This window comes from Melanaphis sacchari, unplaced genomic scaffold, assembly GCF_002803265.2.
Source record: "Melanaphis sacchari strain LSU unplaced genomic scaffold, SCAv2.0 Contig32_pilon_pilon, whole genome shotgun sequence".
Taxonomy (NCBI): Eukaryota; Metazoa; Arthropoda; class Insecta; order Hemiptera; family Aphididae; genus Melanaphis; species Melanaphis sacchari.
Window position 1 is genome coordinate 2,236,501 of NW_020271199.1, and position 24,923 is coordinate 2,261,423.

Consider the following 24,923-nt stretch of genomic DNA (forward strand, 5'->3'; position numbering starts at 1 on the left):
ATACTATAAGATATTATAAATTTAGTAAATAACATTTTTCATGTATAAATGTGTTTATTTAATAAAAAAAAAAATATTTAAAATGTTAATTTAATTTGAATTTTATATAATGCTATTCACCTGAAAGATTTTTTAAGATTTTTTTTATGTATTTATTTTGTTAATAATCAAGTTTTTAAAGATATTAAATGACAAAATTTAATTAAGAGTGACGGAAAATGAATTAAAAAAAGAAAATATGATTTAAAATGCAAAAAATAATCTAAAAAATTAAAAAGTAAAAAAATGCAAAATAAAAGTTTCATAAATTGATTCGTTGTTACATAATTCAAATTATGTACTTACAAGTTACAAAGCTACGTTTCACAATCACCCCAAAAAATATATATATAATTATACTCCTACAAATTCACAGACCTACTTATGTTACATATAAATGTTTACCTAAACTTGTTTCACTTGTATAAATAGCTTTAATATTAGTAATATTACTAATTAGTTCCTCCGCGTGTAAGAGAAGCTCCTCTGCTATGCGCCGGATAAAAATGTGGTTACAAACAACTATATCACAAGATAGTTTCAATCAGGTTTCTATCTTGTATAATATATAGAAAACAGCGATACCAAAAATATTAACGAAAATACTATTCTTAAGAATATTGATGATGAATATAAATAAATAATGTTAAATTAATATAGAAATAAAAAACGTTATTACTCAATATATGTATTAAAATATGGTTTTGTTAAATAATAATTTTGAAGTATTTATATAGTAAATGTTACAATAAAATTGTAAAATTTATAATATATTGGGGATGCAAGGAGTAAAGCTCTTCGCGAGCCTGTTATATGTTTATAATTTGAACCCCCCCCCCCCTCTAACAAACCAAATTTATGTCTATGAATAAATATTCTCTTTGTGAAATAAAAAAGAACCACACAAAACTAATATTATAATTTATTTATGTCAAAATTAATATCATTCAAGATTTTTAGGTTTTGAGCAGAGCAATATGTGCTTTTTTTTAAATTATCTTGATTATTACCTTTTGGATAGTAAAAATATTTCAATTTTCAACTAAGATTATGGTTTCTGAAAGTAAATTAAATCTAGTTTGGAGAGTTTAAAATAAAAAATGCTCAGTACTTTTCTAAAAAATTGGAAAAAACAGAAAAAAATGAAATTTTTATTCAAAATTAATTTTTGACTACCTATTTATTTTGTTTATTCTAGTAATTCAAAAAGAAATAACTGTAGATAGCTACTTAAAATTATGGCTGAATAAGTATAATTATAATTGTCTAAAAATGACAATATTTTTAAATCAATTCATCTCTTTTTGAACTGTTTATAAACATTTAAAATGTTTAAATTTATTTATTTAAAATTTAAATGTAAAAAAAACCATTTTATTGCTAGGTAAAAATTTTTGAAATTAAACACAAAGGTTCCCATAAGTTGTTCTTATATCAGTTTAAAAATGAATATGCCCAATTTATTATTATCTACACTTCATGTTAGAATTTTTACTAAATACATAAAAATCGCAAATTTATCAACTATTTTATAGTTTTTTTTTTTTTTGAGTTTCATTAAAAAAATCGTTTTACATTAATGATTTAATATTTAATACTAGAACCCTCATAATAAGTATTTCTGACTAGAACGTTTGAAATCAAATTGTCTAAAAATATATATGAACAAAATTATTAGACATTTGAAGTACAAACATTGATAGAAATGTCAATGTCATCGTAGGTACCGCTCCAGTCTTCAACACAGTCATCATCCCTTTATTAAAGCAAAATAAAGTAACATTGGTGTAGAGCAATTAGTAAATAATATTGAACACAAATATATATAGCACACTATTATTAATTATTATTAATAAGGAACATTATAATAACTTCTATAATTATATATAAACAACAATAAACATAACGCTCTGATATTATTATATTAGGTACAAATAGATACCATCCAAAAACAATAAAATAGATTTATAAAAACAATTAATAAGTATTATATTATATTTAAGCATTATTATTATTATTATTATTATTGTTTAATAGGTATTACAATATTTTAATGAATTTGAACAGGAAAAATACTTTGTTCTTATTAGTCATAATAATACTTTTATTTATCATTCCTATTATTAGTAAATATTTTTTATAAGCAATTCTAATTTTACCAGTTGGTGTCAAGCGCAAAATATTTAAATATCATAATATTATAACATTTTACATTAGAAAAATAGACTGGTAGTTACTCAAATAGCTTAATAAATTTGAGGATCAACTTTTGATTAAGAAATATTACGATTCAAAATTAACGAAAATAAATATCTCGTATATCAATAATATTATACAGTTTTACAGATAACAATTTAATTTTTGACTTAGATAAACATTAATTTGTATAATGTGTGTGTGTATTGCTTGGTATTGGTATTAATATAATATGCAAAAAACGTACATTTATATTACCGCCACATTCGATTTTCAAAATGTATTTTTTATTAACTTTCAGTAAACAATTTTTATTAATTAATACAACTTAAGTTGTTGTCCTACAAACCAAAAAATTAAGGTGATGATGAAAGTTTCTGAATATTTGTATTCCCAGCATTTCTCGTTGAACCCAACGTTGTTATGGTAAGTTTTCAATTCCATTATTTAATACAAAAATTGAATAAATCGATTTAAAGCCCTATGCTTATCTATCTGTAATTAGAGTGTTTGCAAAAATTATTATTCCATAAAATAGTTTTAGAATTTTTATGAGTTAGGATCAGTAAAAATGCTCGAATTTGGACTGATTTAGGTGGTGATTTTAGGTAACAAATAAGGTCTAACTGATACTTTAGGGTTAATAGTGAACATTTTTTTTTGTACTTTCCTTAATAGACGTAAGACAAAAAAATGCGGAAAGTACGATAAAAATTTTACTTTTTACTAATTCTTTATGCAATCGATTAATATTATTTCAAAAGTACCTATTAGAATAAGAAATTTGAAATATTCTCCTTTAAATAAAATTATTATTTTCTATACCGGTCCATCAATATTTCAAGAATGCTTGACTAATTTTAAACTATTTAAAGGCATTTTTAATTTGTAATTTATTTTTAATGTGTAATGATGTGCTCTAAGCAATCATAGTTAAATATTTATATAATAAAATTATGACCTTTAACTATAAGTATTTTATCAATATGACAAATATCAAATATTTAATAACCTTTAGCTATAAGTCATCTATTAAGATAATAATGTAAAACAATAAAATGACCTATAGTCAGACAAAACACACACACAAGACACACTATATAAGAGGGCCGGTCACCAACGGTCAAGGCGGAGTACTCTTCCAGTCTTTTTGTATAAATGATCACAAGCGAGTGTAAAAGACTACGCAGATCAGATATGCAAAAAGACGTGTTAGTGTTAAAATAAATTTTATATTTATGTTAAAGTTAAATCTATTAAATAGTGTTAAAGAAAAACTATAATAAAGATAATAAGTGTATTTAAGTGAAAAAAGTCTTACATTATTTATTCAACGTGCACTGGTCACCTTATTCCACATTCAGAAAGAAGTCATTGCCAAGAGAAGAAAGGTAATGTAATGATTTTATGATTGATCTAAAGGTGTATAATCAATAATCTCTGATAAATATTACCCCTTCATTTCCAATCTCCTTTTTAAATCATTACAAATATATTGATATACATGTTGTTATGCTCGGTGAAAATTTCTTACAAAATTCCTAATAAGTTATACTTATAATTTTCATTTTCTTTTTTTGAAAAAAATTACTTTAAATTTATTTATAGCCTATACAGTATAAGACCTCACCTATAGTAGGTATTCATTACGATTTTATTGGGACACACTAAGTTATAGAATTGAACAGACATGTTTTATTTTTTTAACGAATCATTCACAAATTATAAATGTCACATATTATATTCATAGCATGTAATTAATATGATTGGTAAAACCCTAACGTTACCTACAGCTGTTGGACGAAAACCATTTACCTGGTAGGCACGCACACGTCCACAGCTCCACTCTGATGTGAAACATTTTGATTCCTAGAATTTTTATTCCTACAAATCTGTGCCAAATAATTACACAAAAAATATGATTTGTGTTGTGCGTTCGAAAATACCGTATCATAAAACGTGTGTATCCTCCTAAGAATGTATAATATGTTTATTCCTCGCACGTACACTGATGATGTTATTTACTAAACAGGAAAAAAATAAAATTGCATCATTTATATAATAATATATAAAACGATAATGTAATTAATACACACTTTGATGCTGATCAAACCATACGCGTAATAATCAATGGCGTAATTTTGAGGGGCAAGGGGGGCATTTACCCCCGCTGACAATTTTATGATGGGCAAAATTATCATTTTCACCTTAGATAATCCAACAATACAAATATACGAGGTTTTTATCATGGCAAATAAATTATTTTGCCCGCCCCCCTAGATTTTTTCCCAGTTATGCCACTTTTAATAATTAATTACGACGATTACGTAGACATCGATTGCAATCACTCCTTTAAAAAAACAAAATTTGAAAAAAAATTAAGCCAAATGCGGGTCAAAAATTGTTTTGTAAGGGAGGGTATGGATGTAGTTAGTCGTAGAACGTCTAAACTGCTGCCTGTGTCGTTCCGGGTGTTGGCCGAAACACACAATGGAGCAATGATGTTTAACATGTTAAATGTTTAATTCATTTATCATTCCTAAAATCGTAAGCTTAGCTATATACACTGTGCGAGAGCACAGGCCGCCGTACGGCTGGGCTGACGCCGACTACTACGAGCTTCCTTACATTCAACAGACACCGGTTCGGTTGCTTATATACATAGTAAGTCGATTCCCGTGACAACAAGTGAGAGCTCGGGTTCATTTTTCTCTCGTACTCTGGCGATGCTATACGGTAGTCGCCATTAGTCAATTTACAATCGTTACCAAACTCCGCGCATAGAGTGCACTGCTCTTACCAGACACTTATAATACATTAATACGTAATATTCCATAGACGCAGATTGCGCCAGTTAGTCGTGAATAACTAATATTGATATTCGTTGTTTTGCGTTGATGTACCGTTGAACATTTTGCGCGATTTTACCGATTAATCACTATTAACATTCATACATAACGATGCTGTGGAGCGGCTCGTGGTGTTCAAACCAAGTGGCTTATTAAAATTAAAAAAAAAAAATTAAGTCTTTATCTAAAATATTAGTATAGTACGCCATGTATTGTATTGAAAAATGTATACAAAGTTTTGAAAAATAGTTTATATACCCGATGATACGCTTAAATTCTAAACAGTTATAAATTGTATTAATTAACGAAAAAAAAAATTAAACATTATTGTAAATGAATTCAAGTATTTTCTCTGTAAAATACTAACCCCGATATGGAACGCTGCGGCTACCGTGCGTACAGCAGACGTGCACACTACGACTACGGTCCCATTAACTTTCTTAATGACCTAACAAATTTACAAAGTCCAACGGTATTCCAACTGAGCAGCACACCAAATAATATGTGTATTTATTACATAACTTCAATAAATTTTAGGGGTAATATTTTCGGATATATTATTATAAGCAAACATAATTTTTTTTTAAATCAATACAATATTATTCAATAAATTATTATAGTAAAGCTATATAAAGTTGTATAATAATTGTGCAAGGGATTGAAAATTCATTTTTACTTTTTTTTCTGTTATGTGGTGTGTGCACACTTGAACATCTAGGCACGAGCCGTCTTGTAACAATGTAATAAATTAAATGTATTTTTGTCAATGCATCATAAAATTGGGCGCAGGGCCGGCGAAAGCTATAGGCAACCTTTTTGATTGCCCAAGGCGCCAAACTAAAAATTATTTTTGTATGATTCATCTTTTAATGCGTATTAGCAATCTATTAAATTTAAAATATCCATTATCTAATGACATTTTAATTGAAAATACATTTACAATTTTCTCACATTTATATAGTGAATTATCGCAATTCGTATGAATATAACAGTTCTGCCATCTATTTCAACACTGCATCAATACTATTGATTATGATGTAAAAAAATGCATGAAAGCATACCACCGCATTGATGTGTGTAAATAAAATATATAGATGGTTCGTTATAATTAATAATAGGTAATAGTTATTTTCATATTATTTATCCATTCATAAAAAATAAATGTATGTACTATTTTATTATTACTCTCCTCTCTCAATACAACAAAGTACAAACCATTGTTTATTACACTAAATACTTATACTATAAAAGAAATAGCTTACCTATGTTTTACGTATTTACGTGATATTAAAATATCATCCAACAATAAACTAAAAATCAAAAAGACACAGTGACCTGACATACACACACACAATTATTATTATTGTTTTTGACGAGCTTTCGCTATATGTACATTCTTCTGTGTAAACTAATAAGTAATAAGCCAACAGGTAATCAATATTTATAATTTTTGTTCAATAAATTCGTAGATAATATTTTGCTTTCTTATTTATAATAAATTTCATTTTCTGTTTGTGTTAAAAAGTAAGTACTTAGTGAAACTCAGCATTTATATAATTATATATTATAGCTGGCAATGGCGGCGTGAAATAATATATTTGATTTGATATTTTATGTCAATTAATATACTTTTATTTATAATAAATAATATATTATATTATAATATTGTATATTATGAACTATGACTGTGCAGCGTAGCTGCGATGCAACGGTTGATACAAAATGGTGAATTGCACATTTATTATTATAAAAACACATTTTCGTAGTATCCAGGGGCGTGTCTAAAAAAATATTTTTTTTTGATAGGGGGAATATTAATACTAACTCGCATTCAAAATTAATTTCAAGTGTATACAAGTATTAAGCAATACTTTTTTTATTAAATTCGTTAAAATTTTGGGGGGAGGGGTAGCCTATAAAATAATTTCGGCAGCAACTTTTGTGGCTAAATAATGTACCTATTTGATTATTGTTATCAAACAATAATTCATGCAACGCTTTAACAATAGCTCGTCACGGCAGCATTAGTCTATTAATCAAGCAAAATTTTTTTTTTAGAAAATAATTTAAGGAAAAAGTTAAGAATGTCATACTAAATAAAACTTTAAATGCCATCGATTCGTCTTTATATAAAATACTAATACAAAAAGTAAATGGAAATAAGGTAATAAGGTAATGAAGTAAATTGTTTTTTCGTGTACTTTTTTACGTAAGATCCTAGTTGTTTGCCCCTTCCACAGAAAGTGACAGATCAGTCGCGGATTTAAGAGGAGCCTGAGGGGCCTCCCCTCCCCTCCCATTAGCCAATGTTTAGTTTTATTGATGTAATAGTAAATATAGGTAACTAATCGAGTGTGTAACAAAATTATATTTCTATCCGGTAAGGCGGTAACCGTGGGTAATCTCTCAAAACCAGATTTTAAAGCTTATCAGAAAAGATCTATTATTCTTACCGTGTTTCTAACCTTTTTTTTGCTGTCTATGCGCCCCCTCCTCCCATGCAAAATTTATGGATCCACCTCTGATCTAGATACAATTTGTTTCTTAAAATCACCTCAAAGTTAAAAATGAAAGCACCTTAAAAGGTGATAATAAAAACACACAGATTTATCGCTTCCGCTAAATTTAAAAACTAAAACCTATAACATTTTTTTTATTATTATAGGCTAAACCATTTTATCGATAGTAAAAAATAACCACTCAGAATGTACTTCGACTTTTATTCTAATAATTTCATTATTTTGTATAAAATATAATATATATCGATCACATAGGCGTGCGTAGATCTGAATTTCGGAGAGTGCCTACAATTTTTTCGGGCCCTTTTCTTAATTTAGGTCCTCTCTCAACAAGACATGTACGTGCATATTTTAATAAATTATAATGAATAAATAAACATTATTTACATTATTTACTTTTTTTTATTAAATATTCTAATATAAAAATGATAAATTTATAATAACATGCGCCTATTACTTAAATAATTAAACTTATTTTATTAATTGATTATTATAACTTATAATAATCAATGGTGATATCTACAGGGCGTTTCTGAAATGAATGAGGTCATTAGTAAACACGTACTCACTGTGATGGCCCAATGAAGATGTTTTTGAAATTTCAAAATCTGGTTTTTTATATTATTTTTAGAATATTATTAAGTAAAAAAATTAAACACTCTAGTTGTAGTTTTTGCGAAATTCTCACAAGAATCAAGACGACGTATCGTTTTTGAGCTTGTCGCGCGTTTTTCATGCTCGAATCGCCGACTAAAAAAAAATAGTGTGAAAAACAATTTGTATGAAAACACTGCAAGATTAACAGTGGTGATAGTTATTTGTTATAATTTAACATACATGATTAATTAACACAGCGGTTCTCAATCTTTTTAGTACCGTGACCCAAATTTCCCCCGAAAAATCTCTAATGACCCACATGGTTTCACTTTTCAAAAAATAGTTAAAAAAAAAAAATTAATTTAAAATAATATAATATATTTAAATTTTTTTAACAAAATTTGTTTATTAGGTTTAAATATTATTTTTATTATGGTATAGGTTTATAATCAATATATTTTTACAAATTTACTTTAATTAATAATAATCTGTTTTACATTAATTTAACATACATTTCTTGGAATCTGTATAATTTAAAAAACTGTTCGCGACCCATTAAAAATTGACCGACGACCCACCAGTGGGTCGCGACCCACAGTTTGAGAAACGCTGAATTAACATATTGTTTTACATTGTTAAATAATCAAATTACTTAATTTACAATTTTTATCTACAAAAGTTGTTCGATATGACCCCCGTTAAATCGATGTACTTTTCCATACGACGATGTTATAAATTCCATATTTTTCCAACAAATTTGGTATTTGAAAAATAATATCAGCTAGATTATTAATTACCTATCATTAAAAGTTCATCTTTATTAGGTATTCACTTCTTTGGCATAAACTTATTCTTTCATAAAACTCCATAATAAAAAGTCACATGGATTAAAATTATGTTGGCGGACGCCATGCTATGTCTAGGCGATATTGAGTATAGCCTTAGTATAAATTAGATCACTTAAAGTCTAGTTGTGTTATTATTTCATAGTTATAATTATAGTTTACAATGTAAGACAATGTGTTAATTAATCATGTATGTTAAATTATAACAAAAAACTATCACCATTGTTAATCATACAGTGTTCTTATACAAATCGTTGTGTCACACTACTTTTTTAAGTCGGCGATTCGAATGTAAAAAAGGCGCGTAAAGCTCCAAAACGATGAGACGTCTCGATTCGTGTGAATATTTTGTAAAAAATACAGCTAGAGAGTTTAATTTTTTTACTTAATAATATTCTAAAAATAATATAAAAAACCAGATTTTGAAGATGGAAAAAAAATTTCAAAAAATCTCCATTGGGTCATCATAGTGAGTACGCGTTTATTAGTGACCTCATTCGTTTTAGAAACATCCCGTATAATACAACTATAGTATATAGGTATTTTTGCTTTAATGTAGGACCGTATGCATTCTGTTATCTTTGTCGTAGGACCTTTTTAATATGCCAAGTGCGTCTGACATAATATTACTAATAAATTTTGCATATCCCAAGAGCATCCATGTTTTTACTGATAATATGTGTAAAGATCTATAATACTACTTTATGTTAGTTTGCAATCGCATTATAATAATGGCTACTAGACATAAAAATCCAATAAAAAAAATATAAACCTTCAAATTTTCTCCTCTACTATAAAAAAACTCCCCTTCTCACTAGAAAATTTGCCATTATGTTTACTATTTCTACTTATTTACCTGTTTGGTCATGTTCATCAATTTAATTTTTTTTTTTTGTTTTGTCTGTTAACTATATTATTTTTATTTTATAATTAATTATAAAAACTTTTCACGTGAAATTATTATTTCATCACTATTTGAAATTATAAAGGGAGTTTATTTACAGTAAAAATACTTAGAAACTTAATACATTGAAATTATATGAAATATTCTAATGCATGGTTATTAAATAAATAAAACTTTAAATACAAACATTTATTAAAATGTTTCCTTTATGTTTAACTTGAAAAACATTTAAAACTACACTTACCATATTTTAACAGTTAGTCCATGAATTGTTATATTCTGTAATGTGATAGTAACTATCATTGATAAAACAGAAAGAGGCCTAAATTTAACAACAATTTAATTAACTACAATATTAAAATTATTTTGTTCAAGTATTTTGATCTAATTCCAAATGTTTTATTTCTGTATGTAACATATTTTCATTTAATAATTATCCAATATTACATAAAAAAAAAAAATTAATCCTTAATTGTTTTAAATATAAAAAAACCTAAAGAAAACAATTTTTTAGACTAACCTCGAATCTTATTGTAAAAAGAGTCATCTATAATATTAAATATAAAATATTGAAACACAATTTTATTAAATATTAATAAATAAAATCAAAATATTTCATCATTAGTGTCATAGCTAGATCATCTTGAATAATTTTTTAAAAACCTATCAGTTTTAAAATATGTAAAACTCACTTTTGTGTCAAAACCATATTATCTCGGTAACAATATCAATCCAAATATTCATTGATAATTTGAGTATTTTAAAGAAAAGTAAATTTATATTAATACTATCGTAGTATCATATATCCTAGTACAAAATTTAATTTTATACATTTTAGTTTCTTCCCATTTGTATAAAAATTGATAAATACAATTGTACAGAAAAGCACAAGGTACACTATTACGAGTTATAATACAGTTTTATCATAAAATGAAACCAAGTGGATTACTTCTTTTCTTATGTAATTTTTTTCAAACCATAACAATTTTTGAGTGTCAAAAAGAACTGATAAATTATTATATAGAAAAGGACAACAGGAAAATAACTAAATATGTTATATTACGAATACATGTAATCTTGATAATTATCATTATATAAAAATAACATTATTAATAAATATGTCAGTTATTTTTTTGTATCATATTAAACTACTAAACATTTAGTATTGACATAATTTTCTGGAAAGCTTAAAGTAATACTTTAAGTTTTCCAGGCTACAAAATATATGATTTATTTATAAATAACTATATGAACTTTTATATGTTCTCTGTTAGAGTAAGTTACTGTCACATAATTTAATGCGTATAACATTTCCTTACTTGAATTTGAGCATACCTGATCAATCCATACCTTTTTAGTCATGATAACCATAACGAAGTCCTCAATTAGTATGAAAAAATTATTTTTCCTTGTTGTATTTTTAGCTGTGTACTGAACAGTAAACCTATTGGCTTTTTTGTGTGTGGAGAAAGTATTTTTAGTAGAAAAATACTTTGTTTTCAAACTTCAATAATTTTTTAGTAAAAAAGTGAATTAAGTTTTAATTTTAAAAGGACAAAAAAATGGTCAATTTATTGGATAATATACATTAAGTTCATACAAAAATATACCTTCGGTGAAATTTCACAAGCCCCAGTAGCTGTAAATACGCATATGGAATTTAATAGTCATAAGCTATAGAGAAATAGAAATACTTCCACTAAAAAGATTGAAAAAAAAATGAAGTACAACATACATTTTTAATTATATTAATAAATAAAAATGAATTTAATTAGATTACAGCATAATATTAAACATACCATTATTAATTATATTTCAGACTTATTATAATATAATTAATAGTAATTTTACATACAATTAGATTATTTAAATTTAAATGAAAATGATAATAACAATAATAATTTTATACTATAGGAAAAAAATAGATTAAAAATACTTAGTCTCTACAAATATTCCTATAAAATAAGTTAATTTATGTAAATTTGTGCAATGATAAATTATTTACTAGAGTTAAGTCATTGGTTAAATTATTCATTATGTTTTCATGTATTTGTCGACACCTTTTATATAATGTGAATGATTAAATATTACAAAATAAAGTTATCACTAATAACTAAAAGTAAGTATGAACCAAATATTGAAATCAGCCGCGAACACAGAAAAAAATTTTGAAAAGGGGACTTTGAAAAAATGTTCATAAATATCATACTATTCATATTGTATTTATTTTGGGTACTTATTATATTATTATAATTAATAATTTATTTATTAGTTATACATTTATAGGTTAGATAATTTATTTTTTATTCCTAATATTTTGAATGGGTTAAAAATCTAGAACCCCCTGCATTCGTGCCTGATTGAGTTAGTTAAGACAATAAATTGACTACGACTAGCTATTGTTGCGTAACAGATAAACAATCTTCATTTTTCACATATATTAAACCATCTATCTGTACGTCTGCTGCGTAGTTAAGCCATGCCCTTGTGGAATAGTTAGCCACAGAATTGTTTTTTTTTAATTTTAATAGAATATGTAAAATATTTGATTTTTGTTTAACTATTAGGTAAATAAATACTAACTTAATAACTTAAATAACTGTATCTATTATAAAAACTTAATTTTTTCAAATTTTTTTAAATAAAAAAAAAAAAAAATGAGAAATCCCAGTAATTTTAAATATACCTATAATCTACTTTGTCTTAAACTAGTTCTACTATAAAAACTGAATAAAAATACAATAGTATTATAGTCCAATATATATAAAAAAAATATTAAACATAACGAAAATTGAGATTAATTTGATCTGTACCTATTTCATAATACTCACTAGTGCTAAACCACAAATGATTAAATTTATCAGCTGTGGCTAATAAAGAACCACCAATCCATGCACCAAATCTTCTATTACTCGAATTGATAGGGGCAGTTAATTTCAATCTTGTATTTCTTAGTTCCATAGAAATATCTTTATGTAATCTCCGTGGAAACCCCTTTATATAGGTATCAATAAATAAGCAACTTTTTTTTCAGTATACAATAAAAAATTAATAACTTACTTTTATTAAAGAATTTCCACCTGTTAATATAATGTTGCCATACAATTCATTTCTGATGTTTTTATTACACATTCCAGCACTAAGGTGGACAATTTGATTTAGGCTGAACAAAGCATCATTTTTTAAATTAGAATAAAATAGAATTTCAGGAATTTTGAACCTTTCACCTCCAAATTCCTAAAATGAGTCAAATCTATTAAATTATCGTTCAATTTATAGTACATATATCTAGGTTTTAATAATAATTATTTTAAATTAAATCTTATAATTATGTAATAGTAATATTAATAATAATAGTCATTATAAAGTGGGCTACCTTTTTATCTTTAATATATTTCATAAAAAGAATATGTTCCATAATGGTATATGACTTATTCATTGATAAATCTTAAAACTTGAACCCAAACTTGTATGCTCATAAGGTTTTTAAAATGTATAGGTAATAAAAGTGTAAAATATGAACAAATACTTCATAATTATTAGTTTGGTATTGTTTTTTTTTTTTTTATATATATTTCTAAAACTGTAGATTATTGTATTTTTACATTAGATAATTATTTACTATAATATTTGTTTTAGTATGAATAATCTATCTAATTATAATAACGAATTGGAGCATACAAAACACAATAACTTTTAATTAGATTTTAGATTTTTTTTTTTATATATACATAAGTGATAATCTATGGTAATACAATAAATATGCAATAAACATATTTTTTTAATAAAATATTCAAAAAATAAGCAAACATTTTGAATTATGTTATTTCAAATTGTGTGAACTAAAACATTCATCATATTATTTTCATTTCATTTTTATGTGTGTACGTTTAAAATTGCTGATTAGTGATGTAAATAATTACTTGGTTGTAGCCATTAGGAAACTCGTAGTGACAAGTTGGAAAGTTTGATAATACAGCATTATTAAGTGGGATTTCAGCCACTTCTAACACAGTATGCTGAAAGTCTTCAAGAACTGATTTGCACATGTAGTTATGCCAAGAATCAGTTACCTTGGGGAGTATATTTTTTCTTGACCATATTGGTGCTTCTTTTGGTCTTACCGGTTTTTTATTAGAAACGAGGTAACGTGGAATCACATCAATTTTATTTTCCTGAGAAACAAATTAAAAAAATTTCAAATAAAAATTATTTTAAATGAATAGTTAAGTAGATAGGTACAAAGACTATAATTGTACTTACATGAAAGAGTTTTTCACATTGTTTGAGAATGAAATCTCCCCCCATTGGAGAACTGACAACAGCATCAGACATTACATATCCTTGATAAATTGGGATGGCAGATGTATGTGAAGCTCCACTATCAACAATAATACCTGTTGAGACGCTACAAGAAAAAGCTGCTGCAGCAGCGTTTGTGCAAATTATAATTCCTGGCACATTGTATTTTTCAAACATTAACTCCATTAGTTTCTCTCTTTTTTGTTTTAAATTTGATGGCGATTCAGTAAATAAAACAGGATGGAGATTAGGTTCAGTGAACAAGCATTTTGAATAAGCATAATCCATAATGTATTCAAATGCATCCCAATCTTCAATTATCCCTTGGCGAATAATGTTTTTAAGTTCCATGCCTAAATAAGGAAAAATTACTTGAAAGATGCAAAAAAAATTTCAAAGGGTAATCAGTCAAAATATTAGATTTTAAAAAGTTGATTAAAAAAAGTCTAGACTCAATTTTTTTACTGTTGTGCAAAAATTCTAAGCACATACTTTATGTCAAACAATTTATCAAAAAATACAAATCATTCAATTACAACAAAATAAAATTTTTTAAAATAAATTAAATTTTAGTACCTAATACCCATATTACATTTTTTTACATATTTTAATTAATTGTTTAAACTACAGTTAAATAATCAGTAATACCATCAGGTTTAATATTTATTATTCAAATAAAAACAATAATTTAATTTTTAAAAATTATTTGTATTTTTGCACTTGGTATTTGATTTATTTTAATTTGTACATGGAACATTGAAATGTATTAATTGTTAGAATAAAGAATACTAAACAAATATGAAATGTATAAGAAAATGAAATACCCATATGGGTATTTCAATTAATTTTTTTAATTTGAATTTAAATTACAATAGTTTGTATTGTAAGGCTTGATAATTTTACTAGGATTTTTTATCCGATGGTATAAAAATGAGTCCGGACTTATCGTGCTACTATTTTCGAACCGAATTTTTTGTCACGAGTACGTGTTAAAATTTACCTTCACGTGGAACGCACAAAGTGTTGGTGTTAACGAAATACGGTAATTCCTCTTTGATACGATCATTGCGGGAGGTCGACTCCGTACCATCCAACATGCTGCCGACCGCGGCTGGCATGTCCGTGCTTGGCGAATTGCCATCGCAGAACCCGAAACGTATCGAGTGGGTTCCCACATCGAACACTATAGGATCGTGTCCACTAAAACTGTCATGAAACCCGCCAGCACTCATGATTTGTATATTAATTGACGATGAACACCATATAACGACGTGCGGGCAATACGAGACCACTGACAACACTGACGGCAGGCAACGGTTAGTGGACGGTGGATATCGCCGTCGAAATCGCTTCCAACTACGCTCTGCTCAGACTGCTCCCAACAAGACGACTTGCACGGTGGGCGTGGCCAACGGGTCGAACGCAAACACATCGGTTAGGCAGCACGACACGACGACCAATTTTGCAGCGCGGGCGGTGGCAAGCGATGGATGATCTACTCCGATGCAAACCGATTGTAATTCGGTCGTTTGCGCACAAGTCATCCTATTTGGAACAGAGTATATTATTATTATTGTTATTACTATTTTAACATTTATAACTCTGGTGCTGGCTGTTCGAGTTCGCTGGCCATTTTTGACGAATTATAGACCGCATACTTACGCATGCGTAAATGGGTGCGTCTCGTCGAGGGACCGTTCAAACGTCGTGCATTGCGAGTAGACTTAAATGCGCAAAGAGTATGGGGGAGAGTAGCGCATGCGTAGATGGAGGATGCGTCTCGTCGAGGGACCGTTCAAACGTCATGCTTTGCGAGTAGACTTAAATGCGCGAAGAGTACGGGGGAGAGTAGCGCATGCGTAGATGGAGGATGCGTCTCGCCGAGGGACTCGTCGCTGAAAATGCTGTGCGTGCGTCAAATTGTTTGGGCAGTCCACGGGCGAGACGGCCGTGGCCATGGGTCCAAGGCCGATATAATTTATTGTCGTTGTACCTCGGTCGGCGGTACGTGGACTGTGGAACGAGATTGGTTTCGTACGTTTGATCTACGCGTTTTCTGTCGAAGTCCGTGGCAGTCGTCTTTACGTCGTTTGTTTGGTCTGATAACAGTAATCAAGCGTCGATCGAGTGCACTGATAATTCATATTTTATCACTATTTTAGATAACCGATATAAAAGTCATAATATTTATTATAATAATATGTATATATATTGTATATAAATATATAATGGATCCACGGCCTGGGTTGAAAAGAAACATTATTTCATAAATAATGTAAAACAAACGTCTTTTTTTTTAAACGTTTTTTAAATGTTTTTTTTTGTAATGTTTTAAACGTTTATGTATAAAATATTTTTACTCTTGTTTAAAACAATTTTTATAAAAAACATTCTAACCCTATCCAAGATTGATGTCTGATATTATATTATAATAGAGACAAATTAATAAATACAAATAAATAATAATCATAAACAATGAAGTAGTTTTATAATTATGAATACATCTTATCAATTTTATTTTAAATTGCACGTTTTGAGATTGAGAAGGAAATTAGAATTCCAGATTTTAAAAATGTTCAAAATTCTATTTTTATTTTTATAATAGGCATTTTTTATAATATTATATTTAAATTGACGAGTAAAAATACGCAATAACGTTTCATACAACTGTACAAGTAGGGCCATTCCATTCACAGTCAGTCAACAGTTCTTAATAGGCTTACCAAAAGTCAAATATTTATACAATTCCAATTAAAATTGAACTAAACAATATTATTTTATTAACATAGATGGCTATGAACTAAATATATGTAGTTAAATCATAATAAAAAAAAACTAAATACGGCGAATAGAGAAAAACTAAATTTTGTCATGAATTGAATCATTTTAAACCAATGTATATTTAACTCATCCAAAAGTTATGTACTAGATCTAATTTAAATAATTTAGATTTATATTTCTTCATTTACCTCGTAAAATAGTAGATAGAATACTCAAATATTCTACAACTTATGTGCTAATTTAAAATTTTTATTTTTTAATTATAAACTTATTAGTTTAAAATAATTCATTATTATATAATATTATAATACAATACCTATATATAATTTTTTACTTGCATTGTAAGATGTGTTATTTCTAATTTAAACAGATTCATACTTCACTCTGTAAACTCCAAATATACTTAGACAATATTAAATAGTTTCCTATAGATATTTATCGAATATCTACTGCCTTTAAAACAATGTGAACCATACTTTTTAAATTTTAAACTTCAGCTAATTGTTTTTCTATAGTTGTGAATGTTGTGAAGTTTTACTGTATAAAGACTGTTTTACTATTCTATTGGACTTTATACCAGACACACACACATATATATATATATAATCCATGTTATTTTATATTACAGTATTTAAATATATATAATATATATCATTAATAAATCATTTGTAAATATATTTTAGAAATTGGCATTAAGTTGAGTCTTGATATGTATTGTTAATTTTATACTCCATTGATAAATATTCAATTTACTAAATGAGAATTCTCTAAAACAAAAATCATATGTTCAAAATTACTGAATAGTCATAACTTTAATTTATGTTCCAAATATTTTTATAATATTCATCGTTATTGTCAGTCACATAATCACAATGAATATTTTGTTTTTGTATAAACCTATGCATATTTAATAATGATTTCTGATTTTATAAATGTTTAAGATACATGTAATATTTATATCAAAAAAATAAAAGTTGAAGATCCAATTAATGTTCATAAGACAAATAGAAAATGTATTACTGGTTATAACTTCGTAAATACTATAGTACAATATATTATTTATATAATTGTATTCCTATTTATAATAGAAATCTTTAAATAGGAAAATACAAATGTATTTATTAATATAGCTATATCATTCTTAAAAAAATATTAATAGTGTCATAAATCACATTCTAACAATCAAATTATATTTTGATTTGTATCTATGAACAATTTTTATATGTATATATAAAAAAAAAAAAAAAAGAAGTGGTCAACTGGGTACTAAAATTGACAAAATGAAGTGTAAGACCCACAAAGAAAACATAATCTAAATGTATGTCTACACTAACATATGGTATATGCCAAGTCATCAAAAAACAAGAGGTTTGAAGTTTGAATATTTAAAATAGACATTAAGACTTATATAATTATATTTGTCTACTTACTTGAAAACTGTGCGTAGAGGGAAAAATTTAAGATAAATATTAAACAATAAAGAAAGGAATATAAGTTAAAAAGTCATAGAATATTATGTTAAACCATGAACTATATTGACCAGTTTTTTAACATAAAACTTAGAGTGATTTGGCATAAATATGTAATAAACTAAATTATTAGTATATATTCCTGATTGTATCTTAGATGTCTTAAATATTTTATTTTAACATGAAAAATAACAAAACAACTTAAATTCTTTTAATATTTATAAAGTAAATAATCGATTAGTGTTTAAATATTATGTTCCATAATTTTGTATACTGGAATAATTATTTTTCAGATTACCTGAATAAATAGTATAAAATACCATAGTTTAATTTGAATTTCCAAGATTATTTAATACAATACAAAACAAATACATTCTTAAATTATTTATTATTAATTATTATAATTTATACGTACAAAATATTTACTTATTTAATAAAATGTCATAATCCAATAAATATATTAAATCATGAGAAAATATAAATTAAAAATTTGCATTGACATCAATAACTATTGATTAGTTATACATAAGACATGAACAATTAATAATATTGTGTACAAAAATAATTAAAATTTGTTAATATAATTTAGTAGTATAATTTTTAAATTAAAAATATACATATTTAAGTATGCTCATTAATAAAATACAATTATTCCTTAAAAATAGTAATTTTTTTTATAAAATTAATTATTCTAAATAAAATATTTGATGAAAAAAATTATTAATATATAAATATTTGTTCTATATTATTAGTTTATAAATATTTAATGAGAAGAAGGTATATATATATATATATATATATATATATATATATATATAGGTATTTTATTCTCTATTAAAACGTCTTTGTCGTGTACAACTATATTTACTCAGAAAAATAAAAGACAAAAGTAAAAATCTATAGCTATTATTTAAAAAAGAACATTAAAAAATTATATTATTTCATTCATAATCTTAACACATAAATAATTTTTAATCGCCAATAACAATAATTCTAAATAAAAAGTTTAAAATGTTAATTATATCTATATAAATGGATAATACTGCAAGTACATACTCTCTTGGAGTTATTACATACATATGGTTACTGCCGACCATCATCTGGGTATCATAAATAAGATATAACGAATAGACTATTGACCCCACACATGCAATTATAAGTGTCATTAATTTTTCCGGAAATAATATAACAACAACAGATGCAACAAGTAAAATTGTTACAGCTACCATTAAGAAACTACCGAAGACTGTAAAATCTATTTTAGTTTGAAGAGCAAATATTGTGAGACCAAAACAAATTATTGTAGCTAGGATGAGAGCCGAAAGCACTTGTCTAGGATAGTAACGAGACACGGACACTGCTAATAAAAATGATAGAGCTAATGTAATCACAAACAAGAAAATATAGTTATATGGACTCTTGCGGCGTAAATTTTCACTGGAAGCGAGTGCAATTAAAATACCTAAAGTAATAATACTTGTGATGATACTGAGGCTAGGATATGATTTTAAAAGAAGTCTAGTGGGATCATGAAAAGTTGCCATACTTATAAATGCTATAGCGATTAGTAGTTGGCACATAACAATACTGTAAATTTTACTGAAATAATAAAAAAATAATCACATGTAAATATAAATATTCCATAATTTATTATAGATAAGTAGTAATTCAAACGTTTACCATAAGAAGTTTTTGCGTATAGTTCTATTGTCGAAGCCTGCAATGTCATCATTCAAGGCAATTTCATCATCCATACTTGACGTAATAATTATTCACGAGTCTAATGATCAACGAACATAAATAATAAATTACATTATATTCTTACAAAGTTAGTACCTACTAATAAATTTTATCATGTGAATAAATAAACAGCCGACAATAGAAATATACAATGAGACAATTAATTAAAACCTAAACTCACCGAGTAAAATAGATTGAACTTGACAGCTTATGATATGTGAGTAATAAAGACGCGGGTCACGGATCACTTATGAAACGCAAGTAAGCGTCTACTAAGTACCTGCACAAGATATGATAATATGTGCACGTGTTTTTACAATTTAACGCTATACAACTTCTCCCCACCAGATTTAATAAACAACGGCAGTTTAGCAAAGCAAAGAAAATAAAATGAAATTGATGCGATTTGTTATTCCATGATATTTTTAAAATTTAAATTCAATGATTTATCGAATATGAAAATAGATTCTGAGCTAAGACGGATCACGAAGTATATTTCGTGTTATTTTGTTGTGATATTGCTTTGGTATAGGTTTATTGTTATACATTTATTTTACTATTAGTACTTATTACCAGAAGATTGAATGAAATTTTACCGAAAACAATGCATTTAAATATATAATTGTATGATGATAAAATATATTAATAATAATATAAAAATTCTAAACACCCACGAAATAATGGTTTAACACTTTAAACTATGTATAACAAAATAATGAACATCCTAATTCATAGCTTAAATATATAATTTCCCCTAAATTTAAACTTATAAAAAGTTCATAAGAAAATTATGCATTACTAAATATTTTTAGATTTTTAGGCTTCTGCTACTGCAAAAAAATGTGTGAATTTGACGAATTTTATAAAAATTTGAGCTATTAAAAAAATATTGTAAAAACACTTGATGAAAGTCTTAGGTATCTACGGTTATTTGTTTTTTAATTACAACAAACATCAAGAATTTTATGAGGAGTAATAGTCATTTTACCAATGCAGTTTATGGAATGTTGTAAAACATTAAATGCTCATTATATTTTTTTGATATTTTTTTAATTGATACAAGTAAATGAACCATCTATGAAAAACCTTGTATTAATTCTTTAAGTATTTTTACTACACTTTTAACATTTATAAAAAAAAAAAATCAAACTAAATAGATTAAAAAGCTTTTATAATGCTTGAAAAATTATATTTAAAAAAATGTTTGACTATATTTTATGGTGTATAAATACACTTATTAATTTTTTATCACACTAATAAATTAGTGTATAAGTAATTAAAAAGAAGCAATAATATATTAGTTATAAATACCATAATAAATTTAATTTAAATTTAAATTAACCAAAAAAAAATGTTTGTTAAACTTTTATTATTCTTAGTTTATGTATACAAACGATTTTTATGTTTAGTTCATTTTAATGCAGGTATTAAAAATTGGCGTGCGCAATCAAGTTGAGCGTTTGTGCACAAACGAGTTGCAAAACAGGGTGAAGTATGTACTTTGTACACAAACAGATAATGCCTATTTATTTCCATAGCCATCCATTCCCTTTGAATTATCTCACCGACCCATAACATAATAGAATCATTTTGATCTATTCTCCTTAATTTTGTCTACAACTTATAACACTAACATTTTTTGCAATGATAACATTTTTTATTTTATTCTCCCTAGTCACTCCCCTATTCCCCCTTAGTATTCTCATATCTTTTACACTCACATTCTGTGCTTATTAAAATAATTATAGATTTATGTTCAACTTTATTTTAATTTAATCTAGTAAATAAATCTATGAAGGAATCTTGCATTAATTTTTTAAGATATTTGAAATAAAGCATCCTTTTTTAATTGATGTAAATAGAAAAATCCTGAAATAAAAAAAATTCGTAAATTAAAATGTCTATACAGTATACACGTCTAGCTAAAAAATAGTCAATTATATAAACATAATATTATAAAAACGTCAGGTACCTTTAGCTATCAGTTTTAAACTATAATAAAAGAAAAAATTCTCGATTTTCTCATTTTTTCAAATTTTAATTTAGTATTAAAAAAATAAACGGTATATTTTACACAATATTACCAATAAGATCCACTTCTCTACCAGAAAATATATCCTAGTTGACAGTGTAAGCATTTTTAATATTCCAAAAAGTGATGACTGATGAATGATGACAGACACGAAAATAAACAAAAAAACATATCTTTGTAATAATAATATATTCATATCACCGTTTAGAATTTAAAATGAAATATTTATCATAAATTTGTCATAAATCATAACAATAAAACTTATGGAAATATAGAAACTCATTTTTAATGATTATTTTATATGTCGCAACCCATATAAATATTTGCATATCAGATGTAGAATGAAGTTAGCACCCCCCACACTTTGTCCGATTGATTTCAAAATACCACCAAATAATTGCAAATCGAGTTCCCCTAATTGCATATCATCCAATTTTAAGTAAAATCAAATTCCATATTGGGGGGGGGGAAATTCATGTAGCCCCCACTTTGCCCGATCGACTTCAAAATACCACCAAACAATTAAAAATTAATTGCAAATAATTGCAAATCCAGATTTTCTAATTGCAAAACTTTTTTTATATTTTTTCACATTTTTTTTTAAATTAGTAAAAACATAAAAAAAGGTTTGCGATTAGGAAATCTGGTTTTGTAGCTATTAGCAATTAATTTGCAATTGTTTGGTAATATCTTGAGATCAATCAGACAAGGTGAGGGGCTAATTTCAATTAGCGTTAAATCAACGTAGTTTACCATTTTATAGTTTTATAAAAAATTTACAATTTATTAATTTTTAAAATTTGTTTTATATTTTTGTATGATTTGTATTATTTTAATAATTATTTATTATAGATTTTTAACACTTAAGTATACATTAATACTAATTGAATCCTGGCCTTATCAATACATTTTTGGCGAACATGGGCTTAGGAAAGTTGAAATGATTCTTGACAAAAAGATAAATTGTTTTATGAACATATATTTGTTAGATATGTAATATATATACATGAATTTAATGTTATGTCGAAAAAACAAAACAAATTTTAGAGTTACATGACAACAAATTATTTATTTAATATTGTAAAAATTAAAAAATAAGATAAAAAGTCCCAGGAATGTTTTTATTACAGAACTTTGTCTCAAAGTTTTTTTTATTAATTTTAGTTGTAATTGAATTGTAAGAAAATAATATAAAGTTTGGAAATTGATTCGATATAAGTACATAATATAACATAGATCATTGATACAAGAATGTTTATATATATATAAATATTATATTTTATTATTCATATTCAATGATAATAACAATTAACAATCATTATTTAATTTTTCATATGCATTTTTTAACTCTAAATATCTACAAGAAAGCATCCGGCAGTAGAATTATTATTCGTAGTAATATGTTATAAACATTTTTTTTTTCAATTCATTAACATTTTACATCAAGAATATAACTCGTAGTTTCTTTAGATTATTGGGTCCGATTGGAGTGAAGAGTATGATCGGGTGCTGGGAGCGGTAGGGTGGACAGGTATATTATAAATTATGTTGTAATATGGTTGTTTGGAAGCGCTGCGCTGGGTAAATCAAAAATATTTTTCGAAATGCATTATACCTATATGCTGTGTTTACTGCCGGAAACCGGATTATCATCGATAAACACATTTGACAAACGACAGTATACATAAGGACTAATGGATTTTGTACATAAATTATCCGTAGAAAGTTTCCCAATTAAATTATATGATATGTATGTATATATAATATATATATATATTTTTTGTAGTTTTCTCAGGTGATATAAGACACAGTTGCACGCCGTGCCGATGGCATAATATTATAATATAGGATATTATAGAAGTTTAGATCGTAGGTACGAGATGCATACCGTGACTATTAACGAATGCAAATCAGTTTGAATGGGTTAAAACATGATTCTATTTGTTTTTTTCAATACAAATATACAACATAAATTGTATACATTACGAGGAGACTGATACACAACGACGTACGTATATATGCAGAAGAGTGTATCATGTAATAGGAACCACTCAGTTTAAAATTGAAATTGGGAAAAAATCGACGAGAATCTACAGATAATATTCTCGATTTCAAATTCATTATCAGGTAAATTTACTGTAATATTATAATTAACGACACAAAATGGATTTTGCTGAACCCAAATTTGCCGCGTTGTATAAGGTATATAAGGTATACGTATTGTTACTATGTTTGTAGATGAAGACGACGCACGAGAGCATCGTGTCTACATATATAATATTTTATCATCTTATTTAATCGAAAGACTAGTAAAATAATATGATAATCATAGTTTAAAATGTTTAATAATTTATCTCTATCTAATTTATAATTTAAGCAGCTGAAAATGTGGGTAAAATTAAATACCATTAAAAAACTTACTACTAAGTAGTGTTTTACATTATTTGTTGTTATTGATCTTTAATATTGCGTCCATAAATATTCGGTATGTATTTACAGTGACGTAATCGTGGATTGAAATTTTTGCTGAGCTTAAAATGTATCATTTTATCCTCTCCACTCAGATAGGTCAATAGTAAAACATTTTAAATTCACTAAAATATATATTTAATGTATTAAACACTCATTTATATTATAAAAATATTGCATA

General features: G+C 26.2%; 2 protein-coding genes across 2 annotated transcripts; both read right to left on the bottom strand.

The window, feature by feature from the left end:
- Positions 1 to 12,711: 12,711 nt before the first annotated feature.
- LOC112596588 (actin-like protein 6B) lies at positions 12,712 to 15,934 on the bottom strand. The gene is made up of 6 exons (XM_025342347.1): positions 15,914 to 15,934; positions 15,252 to 15,796; positions 14,213 to 14,604; positions 13,873 to 14,124; positions 13,010 to 13,186; positions 12,712 to 12,943 (listed from the first exon to the last, which is right to left on the bottom strand). The coding sequence occupies exons 2-6, from the start codon at positions 15,481 to 15,483 to the stop codon at positions 12,725 to 12,727; spliced, it is 1,272 nt and encodes a 423-aa protein (XP_025198132.1). The 5' UTR covers positions 15,484 to 15,796; positions 15,914 to 15,934; the 3' UTR covers positions 12,712 to 12,724.
- Positions 15,935 to 19,514: 3,580 nt separating this feature from the next.
- LOC112596608 (protein lifeguard 3-like) lies at positions 19,515 to 20,262 on the bottom strand (the record flags this gene model as incomplete). Its single annotated transcript, XM_025342375.1, has 2 exons — positions 20,182 to 20,262; positions 19,515 to 20,100 (listed from the first exon to the last, which is right to left on the bottom strand). Coding segments are annotated over exons 1-2 (660 nt in total), but the record flags the coding sequence as incomplete, so codon positions are not given.
- Between the last annotated feature and the right edge of the window lie 4,661 nt (positions 20,263 to 24,923).

Excerpts from the sequence above, each read along its gene's own strand:
- LOC112596588 (XM_025342347.1), bottom strand. The coding sequence starts at position 15,483 with ATGAGTGCTGGCGGGTTTCATGACAGTTTTAGTGGACACGATCCTATA. Across the intron at positions 14,125-14,212 it reads AATGTGAAAAACTCTTTCAT|GAAAATAAAATTGATGTGAT; the intron begins GTAAGTACAATT and ends TTTGTTTCTCAG. Across the intron at positions 13,187-13,872 it reads TTCCTAATGGCTACAACCAA|GAATTTGGAGGTGAAAGGTT; the intron begins GTAATTATTTAC and ends GACTCATTTTAG.